Consider the following 16,656-nt stretch of genomic DNA (forward strand, 5'->3'; position numbering starts at 1 on the left):
AGTTGGAAGAGGAAAAAGATGGGGAAAAGGACGAGAAGAACAGCGCCTCTGTTCTATGGCAGTCACAGAACGGGCTGTTGGGCTTGCTGGGCTTCTTCCTTGCTGTCATGACCTGGCTCTGAGGCACTCTTGTATACTGAAGCATCAGTCGCACTCTCGAGTCTGACTATTACATGCTTTTCTTTTTGTTTCATTCAGACTTCACTTCTAACTTTCGTACACGATTCTACATAAATAAAGCGATACCACTATTATTACATGACACACCAAAGCGAAACAGACAGTGTGAGCCCCAAATATATCTCAAAAATTAATAGCGTGCCCTACCCTCATTGTTTCTGTCCCAGCCCCAAAATGCAAGCAACCCAATGCTGATCCATTACCCAACACTGTTGAATACCCCCTCGGTATGTTCCCACACCTTCCTCTCCATGTCCTTCTTCCGAAGCGATACGAGGGCCTTCTCGTTATCGACACTATCGCCGCCTGCGCCGACGAGGAAGATACCCTGCCCGCCGTTGCTCCGAGTGCCCTTCTTCAGGGGACCGCCGGCTTCGCTAAGGGAAACGAGGCCGCCGTCGACGCTATACCGCTCGCTGGTCGCATAGAAGAGGCCGAGCTGGCCGGCCTCGGCGGCGGAGCGGCCAAACAACCGGATCAGCGGCGCGAGGAGAAACCGGAAGAGAAGCCCCACGAAGCCGGTCGCCACCCGGTCGAGGAGGGGGGTAGCCACGACGCCCGGGTACGTGTGCACGAAGCTGACGCGCGGGTTCTCGGCCGCGAGCTTCTCGAGGGCCAGGGTGCCCATGGTCGTGCTGTGGACGGCGGCGCTCATCACAGAGAAGTTCTTGTTGGCCTGGGCCAGGCCCAGGTCGTCCTCCTTCAGGGCGCCCTCCTGGCCGCCCGCCAGGACGGACACGACGTGTGGGCTCCGCTTGGACTGGTTGAGGAGGGGGAGCAGGAGCTGGGTGATGCGGAGGCGGGAGTAGTACCGAGTCGCCATGCTGGCCTCGAGGCCTTCGGCGGTGTCTGGAAACAGATCAGCTGTGGGAAGTTCACTGGGCATATTAGATATCTGAGCTGCCCCTGTGTAAGAAACGTACCTTGTCTTCCATCCAGCGAGACGAAACCGACAGACAAAAAGAGCAAGTCCAGGGTGGACTCTTTGGCCTTGACGAGCTCGGCCACTGCTGTGGCGTCTTTGACGAGCGAGACGTCCTTCTCGATGATCTCGTACTTGCCACGGGGGTTGAGCGCGCGCAGGTCGTCGGTGATGGCACTCGCCTTTTTAGCGTTTCGGGCGACGAAGTAAACACGAGGCTCGGCCGCATGCTGCGCAAACTCTCTCAGAGTGCCCAGACCAATGCCCGAGGTTGCGCCCACGAAGAGCGCGACATGAGGCCCCTTGACGCTGGAAAGGCGGTTGTTCGTGGTGCGCACAGTTTGGAGAGAAATGGCCATTTTGGTTGGTAGATAATATGCCCGGTCTGTGTAACGTTTGTTGGTGCAAGTCAATAATTGGTGGAGGGGCTTCTCAGACTAGAAAGTATTGCTAAATATCCCTTACTTGGCGGCGGGAATAGGAACCAGTGAGGTCAGGTTTCACAGCCCGTCTATATATACGTCGAGCCCGAACTCCGGGGTCCGATTTGTCATCTATGCTACTTAGTCGGGGAAACGGATGGCGGTAACACCGGACGCGAATACGCGAGGTTGTGAAGCTTACGGTAAGCTCGGAGTGACATTGGATCAGACGTCCGAATCAGGTTGCATTGGCTTGTAAGTCAGCGTGCTGCGCCCCAGGTGTCTGATGGGAAGCAGTCTTGGCACCCTTTATTTCCGACGCGCAGCGATTTATCTCCGGCGTATCGTCACGCCACACTTTCTTACATAGCAAAATATGGCATTGGAATGCATAATTATGACCTCTTTGACGATTAGAAATCCAGTCGCCCATGCGTTCTCGATACTTACCTCGATACATTCTACGCCAAGATACCATCCTAAGTTGCCGCTAGAGTTTCTGAGGACTTGGACTGGGCATCGCCCTCTCGTCGTTGGTGCCTAGCATCTAGCATGACGCCCTTCCACGGGCTGGGACTTTGCGCGTCCTCTCCAAGGACCCCTAAGATACCACCGTCGGGCCCGTGAGAAATAAGACTGCCAACGAGAACGCCGTCTCTGAGAAGTTGCTAGCCGGGAGCCAATACTCCAACATCCACATCCTGCATGGCGAGCTCAATGAACTACGCCTCCTTGCCCAAAGCCGTAATCTCGCGAACAGAGCCATGACCCTTGGTGGAACGCTCACGACCCGATCGGCGAGCTGCCTGAGGAACCTGACAAGGTGTCTAGGGAGCTGTTCACGCCCTACCAGACCAAGACCGCTGGCAACATCCAGCTCTTCAGCTAATACTGGATATAAATCATTTGACTAGCCGGTTCTGGCCCTGATCCAACAAACTACCGGACTACTATCAAGTTGCTGCGTGGCTTGGCCACATCTCACGTCCGTTGCAGGACTAGCCAAGAACCGAATCCATGATCTTCGAGGCTCTTATAGGACGTCCCTGCAGGGCTGATGGGGTTGGACAGGGCAGCATCCTCGGGAATTAGTTGCTAGAAGCAGCACTGAAATAGACAATATCCACTTCGTCCCACCCGTGCTGGCAGGAAACTTCCAATTCTCCACTCATTCATTGACTGCCTAGATAAATGGAGCGGGTATGATACTGTCCCAAGGTTGAAGCTGTTGCAAGAACTCTCGGCTCCTATTGCGTTTCTTTACTCCATTCCCTTCCCAACAAACTGTAACATTGTTCCAAGTTTCTGTTTGGTTGATCATCCTCTTTACCTCCTTTACCATGACCGATCCGGCCAAATACTGGCCCGGCGGCATTCCAGATGACATTCGTTGTGATCCGGTACCGTTCGAGGGTGACCTTCGCGAGGAAATCAAGGGATGGCAGCTATTCCTTAAGGTACGCATGACAGAAGAATGGCCTATCAACCCAAAGGCTGACGCGCGAGCCCCTTCCAGGAAACCGCGACAGGTCGCGATCAGGTTGGCGAAACAGAGGAGAAGGTCGATGAGAATTTCGAAGTCACGCAGCGCCGACGCCTGGTGACTGAGTGGGCGCGCATGACACAGGAAGAGCGCGACAGCTACCAGTCGCGGGCCCCCGTCCGTCAACCGCTTAATGCAATTTACTGGTACCCGAGCGAGAAGCTGGCGGACCCGGAGTTTCAAGTGGAGGGCAGCGACTCATGGACCAACCGGCACGACAAGGGCGCCGAAGAGAAGTGCGTCGTATGCATAGCAGCAACGGCCGCGACGGCGGCCGTGGCCGAAGAGGGGTCGCCGCCGCTGAACCCGCGGGACGCAGCCCTGTGGGCCAAGCAGCGCATTCACAGCTACCGCCTCGACGGGACGGGGGCGCGGCAGTGCTTCCTCGCCTCGGACGATGCCGAACACGGCGTGGGCGTGGCCGTGCCGAACGCGGCCGGCGGCGACCAGACCACCGTCTCGCCGCACGGCTTCTTGCGCTGGTGCCACCTCGAGGCGGCCGACTTCCGACGCATGGCCATGACCCCGCGCGGCACCGTCCTTTTCCTCTCCGACCGCCCGGGCGTCCTGTTCGTTGACCGCGAGGCCCTCGACACCGGGCCCGCGCTCCTCTGCGCCCTCGAGAACAACGGCGCCGTCAGCTTCAGTCGCCGGGTCTGGCCGTTTACGCTGAAGAACGAATGGTCTCCCGACACGTGCAGTGCCGAGAGGATTCTGAGAGAGAACAATGTCATCGCCAAGCTCGGGATAATAAAAAGGTAAGTTTTTGGTGCATCCGACCCGTCCGGCCTCGATCAGAGTCAGTCTGGACATATGGGCAAGAATGCTAATTGTGGCCCGATGATACAGAACGAACATGGAGAAGGGCATCATCGACATTCTGAAAGAGTTTGGCAAGTTCTTCGGAGGGAAACCGGAGCTTTGGCGGTACCTCATCGAGAGGTGCGCGCCGGGGTACCTGGAGCTCGAGGGGGCGGGCCAAGGCATGGCCTACGGGTACGACCACTCCCGCTTCCGGACCGAGAGGGAGCTAGATCAGCTGCCCATGAGCGATGATATGCTAGATATAGCTTTGAACTCGTACGGATGTGGGGCGAAATGAGCTTCCCGTGGAAGCTGATGAGGTTGAAATCGCCTTGGGACCGTGTAAGCGACGGAATAGCGAATTATGGACGGACAAGGGAATCGGCCAGTTTTGGTACAGATGCAGTCAAGCTACGCAGCGCTCGCGTATTAAGTGAACGTATCCTGTATTTTCGTACCTCATATTTTTCAATTCCTGCATGCCTCACGAAAACCGAATCGGGGAGGTGGGCCAATCAGCGAGCTGATCTATGTCAGTGGTTTGCTCAGGTCATGGTGATTCATTAGTGCCCCGGTCTCGTTATTTAAAAGCCAAGTAACCCGGATTGAAAATTCTTCTTCTTTTTCTTCTTCTCCTACTTTTCTGTTACATAGAAAACAATCTTCACACTATCTGTAAGCCTTGTTCCCCCTTATCAATATGGACACCAAAGGCCGGGAGCCCAGCCGTCTGGGCTGGGAAAATGATCACTACATCAGCCCGGCTTCCAAATCGTCTGAAGAAAAGATGCCCCAAATGACCGTTCCGATTCCGCCTTATTTCTGGGGTCAGGCCAAGGAACTATTGAAGACCCAACCGCGAGTCCGTGGCTACTCGCAGAGTCGCGAGCTGGTCGGCCATGGCACGTTGGCAGACTTCGAAAGACTGATGAAGGAGGCGTTGGAGTATGTGAAACGAGTGTTCGAGGACATCGGGACGCCGGAATCCCGTACTGACAGACGCGTGGTCTCTCTCCGTCTCTCCGACGAGCTGTCGCAATGGCGTGCCGAACAGCACGCGGCCGGCAGGATTCTGCCGAGCAAAGGGAACGGGCTGAAACAAGCATCCCCCGAGATCATCGAGCTGTTCAACGCGGAGCAATGGCCGAAGCCACTGGTCACTTGCAACGCCCTGTTTGGTTCCGGCTGGGCCAACCTCCACATTGGCGCGTACGATGCCCTAACCCTGTACTCCAATTACTGCCTCGACGTCGGGTTCTACTACGAGCACGGGTATTCCAATGTGTTCCCCGAGTTCGAGACCGTGATCAAGGCGGCCTCGGTCGACGACCGCGCATTGAGCACGCCGCTGGGCCGGGACCGGAAAGCGGCCACCCACATTGGCCTCGAGTACATCCGGGGCAAGGCCGATCTGGAAACCGCACACGCAGCCCACCTGGGCCACCGAACGGCCCGGATGGACCGCCGCACCGCCCTCGTCGTGTGTTTCGCCGAAGCCAGCCTCGCGGGCCTGGTGTACGAGGCCGTCGGCCGCGGCTTCGACCCCGCCGGCGCCCTCAGCGACGCCGTCTTCAGCTCGCCGGGCACGGACGTGCTGGACGTCGGCTCCGACCTGCTCAACTCCGAGATCCTCAACTCGTTCCTCAACACGGCCGACGTCGCCGACGCGGGCGTCGTCACCGAAGAAGCGCTCCGGCGCGCCTACGAAGCCTACGCCCACGCGGGCGCGCGCATGTTCACCGAGCGCTGGCACGAGCCGACGGCCAAGATGAACGCGCAGCTCTACGTCTGGCACATGGTCAATGATCGGCACTGCTTCCTGCGCCGCGCCGTGCTGGGCTACTCTCGGGTTCGCCTCGAAGCAAAGGCAGAGGGACCACCGCAGCAGCGCGAGGGCGACTTTGACGAGGTCTTTGACGAGGGGTTCCGCACCACGGGCTTCAGCCGGCCGCTCGAAGGCGCTTGCGATGGGCGCGAGACGTGCGACCAGGTCGCTCAGCTCCTTGATAGTAGTTCTTCGGACAAGAACCGGGAGCGGCTGGCAAACTTGTGGTACTGCATCTCCATCACCCCTCTGCACTATGCAGCGGCCGGCATTGTCGATGCCGGTCGCGAGGAGGAGCTCGTTGGGACGCAGCAACAGCAAATGGCCGAAGCTTACCATTTGGGACTTATCCAACAGATGGCCTGGCTGGTGAGCCACGCAAGTCAGCACGCATGGCATGTCAACTACCTCATGGAGGCGGCCATGTTTGGCAGTCTCCTCGACGATGGCGGTCTGGCTGGGAAGCTGGATAGAACGGATTGATCTAGGTTTCTTCGAGCATTGGTAAGGATCTGGAGAAATAAAGTCTGTTGATGCTTCCAATATCTTGATGTGAACCCCGTCCGTGGGCCTTGATCCTTCACAAGTCTTCTAGTGCGATATGCTTGGTCCCCTCCTGGCGTCTGAACCGCATACGAGCGTAAAGTCGAGACTTGACGACAATCTTGGTCCAGAAGGACAATAAGGCAGGGGCACAGCTGACCGTAACCGTGCCGAAGATCTCGGCATAGCTGTGTTTAGTTGTCAGTGGTCATCTTGACACCGGAGGTCCAAATCAGTATACTCACCTGGTAATCGAAACATTGGCCTGGTTCCGTGATCTCATTGCCCTGGAAGGTATCACCGCAACAATTCTGTAGGCAAGACCCACAACGCTGGCCACAACGATCCTGGAGGACATTCCCGCTTGTTAGCAGTTTGAGCACTTGTAAAACACGACTGAAACCGCCCTTGAAAGCCCGTCTACTCACAGGAACCCGATTAGGAAAACCACGGCGAGACCTCGTTTCCGCTCCGGCTGCATTTGGAGTCGCGCGACAATGACCAGGGGTAACACTAGCATCGTCACATCGAACAGGACATTATAAACGCCCAGCATGACGGTAGGCTGCAGGCTGTGGTTGATTCGGGCTAGCACAGTCATGACATCCCAGGGCTCGCCGGGAGCGGGTATGCATATGGCCAGGATGGCGATTTCGTAGGCCCCGTATACGGCTACCGTGGCGGCCAGCACTCCGTAGCAGAGGTTGCGAGCCCAGCGAAGTGTGCCGAAAAGCCGGACGAAGAAGTAGAGTATGGAAACTTTGGCCAAACCATTGGCAATGGAGATTAAGAGGAGAAGAGCCACCATGGTCTATAAGGAAACGCGCGGAGTGCATTAGATGTCGGAAATGAAAGGAATTGTTGAGGATCTCAAGTCCAGGGGCCATGGCTACTCACCTTCAACTCCGCAGTCGTGAAGATTCTGGCAGCGATGTCACTGCCGGGATTCGCCACGGTGCGTCGCTCGGTCACTGTCAGATTGTCATCGTCGGCTTCAACCCCATCGAATATGCAGACGGCATACATACTTTCGTACTCTAACACCCAAGCGGCAATACCGACAGCTTCCCCAAAGATGCAAAGGTCTGAATTCATTAAGGAATCGCGGTTGTTTAGCTTTGGTCGTATCTTCCGTAGACAATGAGTCTCCTCTTTCACTTACAGTCCTCGACATGAAGCCCGAGGTCGAGCTTTACACGTGTTCCAACCCGAATGATGACGAATACCGCACTGATAGATATAAAAATGACGCCGATGGCTAGCATTATCTGCCACAAGCTAGAGCCGTCGATGGCGTCAGACGGCTGTGCCAGGGTGTTGATCATGGGCGGGACCCCAGAAGACCCATCATTCGTCGAACCCGCCGACATATTGGGACAGCTGGTAATGGCGACCACCACGAATTGAGCTCGGGGTGGATGTGCGTATGATGGGAGAACCAAAGCTACATCTACCGATTTGCGACCGTCTCGCGCAATCGATTTTTTTTTTTTTTTTCAACGGCGAGAACTGCTGACATGGCGTTCGCGGTTGAGATTTGACCTCTGCCCTGTGGGGTCCAGTTATTCCAGCTCCGCGCGGCCGTGATGGTGGTCAGACGCTCCCGCGACTTGGGGAAAACTCCAGCCCCGAATGGCTCCACCCAACCGCCTAAAATCTCACCCCTTTTCCTTCCTTGGCGGGTTGAGAGCTAAAAACGGGACGGGCATGCCCGTCGTTCTTTGGGTCGCGTCCTGCAACCGGTACTCCCACCTGGTGATAGTAGGCTGTCGCCCGAGTGCTGATCCGTGTTGAGACAACCTATCGAGACGATCTGATACCCAAGCTACCCGGGGCGGTGTCCACAGGCTGTGCTTACCAGTCCGAGGCATTGCCTGCTGGCCAAGATACACCAGCCCCCAAATGCACATTGCTTCTTACGTCAGCCACTAAGTATTGAGCCCGGCACCTTCGGCACTTGTAGTAAGGTGTATCGCAACATCTCACTCGCTCCGTGAAGGCATGATTTCAATAGGTGCACATCTGTGTTTCTGCCATACGCAACCGTCGCCTTCGAAAAGAGAGGTGATAGTCGGAACTATGGATACCAAATCGTATAAGTACGCATTATCCGTCACACGATCACTCAACGCGCCAGCCTACCAACCGGCAATGCTTTAGCGTACTCTAGTAACACATTTCTGAACAATCTCCCATGGAAGATATGCTATGTAGATGCCCATTGCGAAGCTAGCAAAACCGAAAAATGCTGAGTATTAAAATTGAAACACGAACGTAAAATCCGCGACATCTTGTGCCATCCAAGAACTGACCCTTTCTTAACACCTATGAACCCTTGGTAAAGACTCGTTCCTGACCCAACAATCCCAGTACATGACTATCCCGCGCTTTCAGTACCACCGACTGGTCTTGCGCAAGCTCGGGAGTCTCCAATTTGAAACCGGCGTCGAATAGAGGGAAGGAAGTGATATATGGAATTGGAGGTGCCCAAACCCAAACCCATATCAAAACACCCCAAATAAACAAAAGAGATACTCCTTGCAGTAGAATGAATAGGTAGAACATGGTTTTCTTGAACTTGATCTTGCTGTACGGCTTCACAATGGCCGCGACGGAGCGATATTGCGGGGGCAGCGTTGTAGTGGCATTGCTCGCCATTAGCGCGGTGTTTCCCCAGTTATTGTCGTTGAAGAACCACAGAGGGAACGCGAGTATGCTTTGGAAACTCCGCGACAAAACGCCGTCCGAGGAGGGGTCGGGCACCTGGTCATTTCCAATCGCAAAATTCTCCGCGATAGAGGAAGCTGCGGGGATGTTGGCGGCAGTAAAGTTGAGAAGCCAATTCAGTGACATCAAATAAGCTTGAATGTCAATGGCTGGAAGTAAATGCGGTTCGGATAGGTCTTCCATCCCCGTGATGGAGTGATTAGACTGAGACGCGATGATTGACCCGCGACGGCTGAACATATGAATCCCGTAGGTTATATTCGGCAGAGGCCTGTTTCCAAGACATTGACTCCCAAGGGTTCCGTTGGTGCAGGAGAATACACCTGCTAAGGTCAATAGGAAGTTCGCTGAATAATATAAGGTCGGAGATCTTACCTGCTTGCAGCCCCCCAAACTTCGGCCCTTGTGCTAGACAGAGCTCAATGCCAATAGAAGTGCCTGGAGCACCGTAAACGTTGCAGTCTTTACTCTCGAAGACTTCATGGGTCGTAACTTCATTGAACTCTATTTGAATTGCAAGGACGTCCACGATTCTGACGAGCGGATAGTCGGAGAAACCTCGCGGCACACCCGGTACAGCCATCTCAAGGCCACTGCTCAACAAATATGAGAAGCAACCCTGCCCTTCGCAGTAAATCGGCTCGGCTACCAGGCCTAGCATGGGATAGGTGATCAGACTACCGGCCATGGCGTAATAGTTGTAGGGCAATGTTGTATAGGGGTAATCTGGAGCTAGTGATTCTAGAAAGTCGAGAAACGGGTGAACAAGTGAACCGTTGAATGGCCCAACCCCGGCGGTCACATTATAGGTCAGAGCCGTCTCATATATTGTGTTATAGGACGTTCCATCTGGGATGAGGTCAGTCACATGAATGATTTTTGGGTCATTGAATGGTACAAACAGAAGAGAATTATAGTTGAGATCCATAATATTGTCGTGAAGAAGCCCCTGACACAATGTTAGCCGTTGGAAAACCTTCGTTATGTACATATGAGTACCGAATGATGGCCCATGCTTTACTTGACGCGTTAGTGCTGGACGACCAGACCAAACACATCATCCCAAGAGCTCCTGTCGTTGGCGAAAGACCAAGCATGCTGGTGTACGATAGACCTTGTGGTCGGCCAAGTACCGCCCATTGGATATACTGGAAAGTGTTTTGGAGTGCAAACGTGGTTAAGAAAGATAGGACTGCCTGCGCGGTTCGTGCAAACGCAAGCGTAAGGCTGCTGTTGATCTTGTGTATGGTATCAAGAGGGATCATCTGGTCGGATCTAACCTGCGCATCAAATATGGACTGTAACAAACAAACGATGAAAACGAACATCCCCGTCGCGCAAAAAGCCCCGCAGCTTTGCATCCATGTGTTGGAGAATTTGAGCATGCCACGACCCTTGCGATCCATCATGCGAAGTTGAGTCTTTTGGAACTGCAATTGCTGCTGCATGCCACTGCGACCTTTAAATCATTGTGGTTATTCCAAAAGCCTTTAATCGTCCCAGATGAAGGGATATGCATGCCGCCCCCGACAGGTGATAAATTTCAGCAATAGCCTGAGGTACCCAAAAATAGAGTAAGCAATGCCACCATCAAAGCCCCCAATGACACCCTCCGGTTGAAAACAACGTTGATTCTATAAATACTACAATATTGAGCGTTTATATTCAGCCTGAATTATGCATATCACATTTGTTGAACAATCGTTTGGCTCGGCGCAATATCTAATTATGTTCATGTTCCGACTAATACACACACCTGAGCCAGGCAGATCCACGAAAATTCACGACTCTACTTATTTGAGATCTAGTCATAAAAGAACAAGCCAACCCAGAGGCTTTTCTTCAGAGCACACATCATCCCATCTTGACGGTGCTAAAACTTTGGTTTGCAAAAATGTTTCGCTTTTACTGGTGGGCAATCTGGATTGTTTACCTGGTTAAGCCCAGTCACCTACTGGAATGTATGCCCACCTGACTATCACCTTGGTAACCTTCAAATAGCTGCTAATTCAGAAGCAGTTTCCAACAAAACAGGCCATCCCGAATGTCGTAACGACTGCCGTTACGAATTCCACGGGATAACAAGATGGACCTGGCTGCGATCAGACCAGGTGAAAACTGTCGAAACCCAGACTGTGACTGTTCTGGAAATGATTCAACCAGGAGCAGCCGGACCTACAACTAGATATACTTACAATCCTGGGCCGCCTGTACCTGACCCTCCACATCCGACAACCCGTGGCGATGGTACCCGAGTTCAAGCTCTTGAATACTCTCGATCTGCACAGAGTCTAAGTCCCCCCCAACCTGCAAACCCTGCAGACCCTCCCATATCACCCCGTATGACCAGAACGACTGTGTAAGCCTCTCAGTTCTTACGATACCAATTAACCTAAAAGTGGATATTGTACTGATGAAATGTTGACTTTAGGAAGTACCCTCAAGACTTCACTGTCTGGCCTGACCACTATACATGGAGCGGAACACTGATATCGACCCACCCACCGGATAGCCCAACATGCGTTATCGCGCAGAATTCTATCATCTCGGGCCTTTCAGAACCACCAAACGATTACGGCAAGGTAGATACGTCCGATCCCAAGGGCATTGGATATACACTCCTGCCTGTGGATGAATTGGGAATTGACCAAAATGGAAATCCGTTTCCGGATCAGGGCCCAATTCGCGATTGTAAGCCGATTCAAACAGTGGCGGGAATTTTTGTTAACTACACCATGACGTATTGGACTACGACCACTTCTACTACCACTCAGGGGATAGCACCGAGACCGTATGACCTGGGTGAACCGGGTGAACCTAATCCGGGAGTAATAACGGTCTCAATGCTCACGGTAGTGGTTCCAGACCAAGTTCATGATCCAAAGTCATCCCGAACACCGCCAAGCGATGAAGTCGTGGCCACGGCAAGCCAGGGTATCGTCTCTCCATTCCCCCCACCAGCAGGAGTCGAGCAGACAACAGCACGTACGAAGGGGAAACCTATCGTGCCGGGGGAAAGCCAAACGCCTGCCCCAATCCCTGACCAGCCCAACGGGGGAGCACTGAGTCTCCATGAATTGGTCCCCACCACGCTTCCCAATGGTCGCATCGCAGTGGAGGCTATGGGCCCGAACGGGGAGCTACTTATTGCCCTCGATGGCTCCAACACCATCACCATACCGCCGGCTCTTTCAACGCCCACGACTTTGACTACGCTAGGCGAAACCCTTACTTTCTCGCCATCATCGCCACGTGCAGGAGGTAACCCATACGATCCTATAACTACAACGCTAGCCAACGGGTTCGTCGCAGTGGGTCGAAAGGGACCGAACGGAGAGTCTTTATTTGTTCTTGATGGATCTAACACTATCACCCTGCCGGAAGATGTTTCTACGCCCGTCACTCTGACTACCCTAGGCGCGACGTTGATAGTCTCGCCGCTGTCTGCAGCGGTCGCAGGCGATTATGGGCCTTCGACTACAGCACTATCCAACAGCCAAATTCCAGCGGGTAGTATTGGCCCGAATGGGGATGTGTTCAACCTCTCGCCATTGTCGCCCGCAGATCACATTGGATACGGAACCACCTCACTGCCAGGCGGACACGTCGCATTCGGTAGCAAAGCCCCGGGCGGAGAATCACTGATCATCATTGACGGGTCCCGCACCATCACCGCACCAAAGGGGCTCTCAACACCAGTAACCTTAACCACACTGGGCGAGACATTTACTTTCTCGCCACCGTTTACAGTCTCAGCAGCGACAGATACCGCCACCATTACTGTCAGCATAGCCTCGAATACGCCGTCGATGTCTCAGTCAACCTCAGTCACCCAAGCCGAGACTGACACCGGGACTGGTCCGGTAGGTACCGGGGACACCGGTACTGCAGCAACAAAACCCAGCCGGTCTGTAGGGGGTAGACCCAGCGTGGGAGAGACATTCTCGAAAACGATACTGGTATCGGTGGCAGTCCTCACATTCCATTGTATCGTTTTTCGGGTCTAGGCTGCTTTGGGGTGATCCGAGACCATGTGGTAAAAGTGGCGGAGAAACACCGAATGGAATTCCTGAGAGTTATAGATGACAGAATCTATTTGGCATCATGGTAGGACTCAATGGTATATCTCGTTGATCTAGACGTTAATGGTTATAAGCCCTCGTCGCTTTTATTTGAACTTGATTCAAGTCGACTCAAATTCAGCCGGTATGATCTATTAGCAATTGCACATTTGCCAAGAGAGCCTCGTCGCTGACCCCGCTGCTGCCCACCTTTCATCATGATCATGCAGGTTGGTCAAATCAAAATGCTGATACGCTTTACTGCAGCAAAGCACTGACCCCAAACACCCCAAACACCCTGTTGTAGATGAGTGGTCTTGGCTTCCGTGGCCACCTCGCTCTTTTCTTCTTGGGACTTCTCTCTTTCTCACGTCCAGCATCTCGATCTTTCCCATCGACGCTGACAGCAGGTAACGCACTTCCTACAAAGGTCTGCAGTAGCACCTACTGACGAGACGACTTGACCATACCTTCATAATAGTCGTGTATTGAACAGCCAAGTCATATCTAATCAGTTGAAACTGTGACGGGTACTACCAGCTGCACCGCTGGAACATGAAAACATTGCCCACTTGGGAGCCGCTGTAGATCAGCTTACTTTTCCTTGCCCGAATTGGCTGCATAATCGAGGGGCATTGGAAGGACGCTGATGGGCGGCTAAAGTCAGCATTGCCACGGCAAGTTGTACATAATCGGCACGTCCTCGTGGCTGTGTGCGGGGCTACTGCTCGTTCCACGAGAAAGGTGCATGCATTGCACTCAGCCTAGTTGGAAGCGCCCACGGAAGATGGATTTTAACAATGACAGGTGATTGCTAAGAGAAAGAAGGAGGCCAATACGGGTCAGACGAAGTGGCTTGAGCATGAGAGATGCAGGTGTGATGCAGAGGAGACAGCCCCAGAGGCGCTCGATGCGTGGAACACCATAATGAGCCTCGCTTTCATGCCTTGCCGCCCTGCAGAACGCTTGCGAAGCCACTCTGAAAGCCATTTTAGCAGAGCCAACCGGCAGGACATTTACGGACTGGCACATCAGCCTCTTGCCATGCAAGAGATAGTGGGCGAGGCTCAAAGAGGAGTGGGCCAGTCTTCCGGAAAGCTATCGGTGCAAAACAACAGTAAGGCATTCCAGGGGCAAATGAATGCGGCTTCTTTCGCTCGCATGTTTGGATCACGTGGGTTAGCTGAATAGGGAGGAGAGATGGCGAATGTAGCCCAGCAAACTGGGGGAAATGATGAGAACTCGGGGACAACTAGTGTGGGAATTTTGTAGACCCCAAACCTCCCCTCGCAGGCCGAGCTGAATGATCGGCTGGGAGGCCACTGTGGGTATCACAGTCGGGGGCGGAGTCAAGGTACGATACATTTCATGACTCCTATTGGTGTGTCGAGATGCTGTGGTATCACCTTACTTGTCGTGGGGTCTAAAGAAACATGAAGAACCTCGGAAAACAAGCCATCGACTCTGGGGCAACCACAGCCTTTAAAAGGCTCGATGTGAGCTTTGCCTATAGCTTCAAGAACCTCTCGCGCACTCTACAATTACTGCAGGAATGGCTTCATTATATAGCCGAACGTCTATCGTATCAGACGACGATCTTCTACCTATATCACCGAACCGCCCCTCCTCCTCCAACGACACTTATTCGCCGCCAGAGGATCCCCATGCGCACCATGGCACCTTAGAATCCTTGAGCAGCGCAACCGATGTTGCATGGCTCGAACCTCTGCGTGAAAATGAATCTTTCAACGAAGCAATCAAAACGCCCTTCGCCCCCTACGTTCTAGACTCGCCTGATACTGGACTAAGAATGTACAACTCTTCCTCCACACTGAAATGTTTTAAATTGGGGGATTGGCTCTGGGAGATTGGTGCCAGCACTCTCAGCTTAGCTTGCACAATTGGTCTTGTGGTACTCCTGTTTACGATCCAGGACAAATCTCTCTCCAGTTGGCACGCCAAGATCCGAATTAACCCAAACACGGTTCCTTCCATACTCTCAGGTCTCTCTAAAGTATCGCTACTTGTACCCGTAGCCGCCTGCATCAGTCAACTCAAATGGGTTCATTTCAAGCAGTCGCCACGTCCTCTGGGCCAGATAGACACCTTTGATGTTGCGAGTCGAGGCCCTTGGGGCGCCTTGACACTGCTTTGGCACCTCAAATCGGAAGCTAAGTTAGCATCATGGGCTTCATTGATTACGATACTGTAAGCATTTACTACTCGTTAAGTGTTATCTTCGCGATTGAGAAACGTCTGACCGATTCTTTATATACTAGGGCTCTTGCTATAGAACCGTTCACTCAGCAGATCATCTCATTTCGTACCAGGCCAGTCTACATACCAGGCAGTGCTACGTATAGTGTAGCTCATACATACGATTCTGGCGCTCCGCGTGGCGTTACTGCGAATTGGCGTGAGTAGTTGACTTCTTTCGAGTTTCTATCAAGATACTACTATATCACACGTATCCGAAGATACTAACGAAAGAGATATGCAGTACGGAAAATGGACCCTAAAATGCAAGGGGCTATCCTCAACGGCTTGTACAGCCTCGGGTCTCCCGTCAAATACGGCTGTCCAACTGGAAACTGCCAATGGCCTGACTTTAGTACACTAGCTATCGCTGGCCATTGCCGTGACGCCACGGCAGACACTACAAGATCCTGTTCTGGGATTTCGGAAAAACGGGGAGCGGAGCGATCATGCAATTATACTACGCCAGAGGGCCTAACAGTCGGGTTTCACTCGCACGAGAGTTCGGGTGGGGGTTTCAAGACCGAATTCAATTCCAGTGCACAATCCTTCTTTTCCGATGATGTATGCTTCGATCAAAATGTCAGCAGTGTCCTGGTTCACCTGGCCACTGCCAATTTTGTCGATATAAAGAAGCTGCAAAGCAGATTTCCTGAACCTGTCATAACGGAATGCCGCATCGAATGGTCTAGTCGAAGGAACAGGGGGGTTGCGGTACGGAATGGCACTTTCCTCCCGGGATCGTATGAGGATTCCCCCTTATTTGGTCAGGAAATAGCGGTGAGCAAGACGGCTGCTTGCTGCGTTTCAGGTCTCCCATGCAGAATAAGAGTCAGTCTGCAGCGGGCGTCGAGGAGTTTTCCCTCAATCCTACCGACCACCACCTGATTGGGACCTACCTGCAAGGTATCTTCTCGAGCAGCAGCACAGACGACTTTGGACAGGTGCTGCTAAACTCATCCAGTATCGCTGGGACCGTCCTCAATATCACTACGAGCATGAGCTACGCTGTTGGGAATACCAACCCTGCTGCCAACATACTTCTGGGCGAGGCTATCACGTCAGAGCAGTTCATATTTGTGTCTTGGCCTTGGATCATACTACCCCTATCCGAGATTCTTATGGGGCTGATGTTGTTGGCATGCACCCTGGTGTACTCCAAGCAGAAAGACGTAGCCTCTTGGAAATCTTCCGGCCTCGTGCCTTTTCTGACTCAGATGGAAGGGTGGCAGCCTGGGGAGCTATCGCTGTCTTCCTCCTACGAGGTCAGCCAGAGAACTCAACGCATCTATACGACTCTGGAGTTTGATAGGGGCGTTGTTTGTTTAGTGAAATCGACGAGTGGCGGCAACAAGACAGCATAGCTAAGCCCT

General features: G+C 53.3%; 7 protein-coding genes across 7 annotated transcripts; 4 read left to right on the forward strand and 3 right to left on the reverse strand.

The window, feature by feature from the left end:
* Positions 1-379: 379 nt before the first annotated feature.
* On the reverse strand, positions 380-1,461 carry PG985_011046 (uncharacterized protein; the record flags this gene model as incomplete). The annotated part of the gene is made up of 2 exons (XM_066830813.1): positions 380-1,029; positions 1,104-1,461. 2 exons carry the CDS (start codon positions 1,459-1,461, stop codon positions 380-382), a joined length of 1,008 nt encoding a protein of 335 aa, XP_066681495.1.
* A 1,403-nt stretch (positions 1,462-2,864) lies between these two features.
* On the forward strand, positions 2,865-4,169 carry PG985_011047 (uncharacterized protein; the record flags this gene model as incomplete). The annotated part of the gene is made up of 3 exons (XM_066830814.1): positions 2,865-2,981; positions 3,041-3,825; positions 3,917-4,169. The coding sequence occupies 3 exons, from the start codon at positions 2,865-2,867 to the stop codon at positions 4,167-4,169; spliced, it is 1,155 nt and encodes a 384-aa protein (XP_066681496.1).
* A 402-nt stretch (positions 4,170-4,571) lies between these two features.
* PG985_011048 (uncharacterized protein) lies at positions 4,572-6,179 on the forward strand (the record flags this gene model as incomplete). Its single annotated transcript, XM_066830815.1, has 1 exon — positions 4,572-6,179. One exon carries the CDS (start codon positions 4,572-4,574, stop codon positions 6,177-6,179), a length of 1,608 nt encoding a protein of 535 aa, XP_066681497.1.
* Positions 6,180-6,276: 97 nt separating this feature from the next.
* On the reverse strand, positions 6,277-7,609 carry PG985_011049 (uncharacterized protein; the record flags this gene model as incomplete). Its single annotated transcript, XM_066830816.1, has 5 exons — positions 6,277-6,427; positions 6,485-6,586; positions 6,668-7,050; positions 7,137-7,324; positions 7,402-7,609. 5 exons carry the CDS (start codon positions 7,607-7,609, stop codon positions 6,277-6,279), a joined length of 1,032 nt encoding a protein of 343 aa, XP_066681498.1.
* A 955-nt stretch (positions 7,610-8,564) lies between these two features.
* PG985_011050 (uncharacterized protein) lies at positions 8,565-10,414 on the reverse strand (the record flags this gene model as incomplete). The annotated part of the gene is made up of 3 exons (XM_066830817.1): positions 8,565-9,289; positions 9,342-9,815; positions 9,943-10,414. The coding sequence occupies 3 exons, from the start codon at positions 10,412-10,414 to the stop codon at positions 8,565-8,567; spliced, it is 1,671 nt and encodes a 556-aa protein (XP_066681499.1).
* Positions 10,415-14,837: 4,423 nt separating this feature from the next.
* Positions 14,838-15,451, forward strand: PG985_011051 (uncharacterized protein; the record flags this gene model as incomplete). Its single annotated transcript, XM_066830818.1, has 2 exons — positions 14,838-15,235; positions 15,259-15,451. 2 exons carry the CDS (start codon positions 14,838-14,840, stop codon positions 15,449-15,451), a joined length of 591 nt encoding a protein of 196 aa, XP_066681500.1.
* An 84-nt stretch (positions 15,452-15,535) lies between these two features.
* On the forward strand, positions 15,536-16,647 carry PG985_011052 (uncharacterized protein; the record flags this gene model as incomplete). Its single annotated transcript, XM_066830819.1, has 2 exons — positions 15,536-16,063; positions 16,108-16,647. The coding sequence occupies 2 exons, from the start codon at positions 15,536-15,538 to the stop codon at positions 16,645-16,647; spliced, it is 1,068 nt and encodes a 355-aa protein (XP_066681501.1).
* Between the last annotated feature and the right edge of the window lie 9 nt (positions 16,648-16,656).

Source organism: Apiospora marii, assembly GCF_038362585.1.
Source record: "Apiospora marii strain CBS 49790 chromosome Unknown utg000007l_segment0_segment0, whole genome shotgun sequence".
In the NCBI taxonomy this organism is placed as follows: domain Eukaryota; kingdom Fungi; phylum Ascomycota; class Sordariomycetes; order Amphisphaeriales; family Apiosporaceae; genus Apiospora; species Apiospora marii.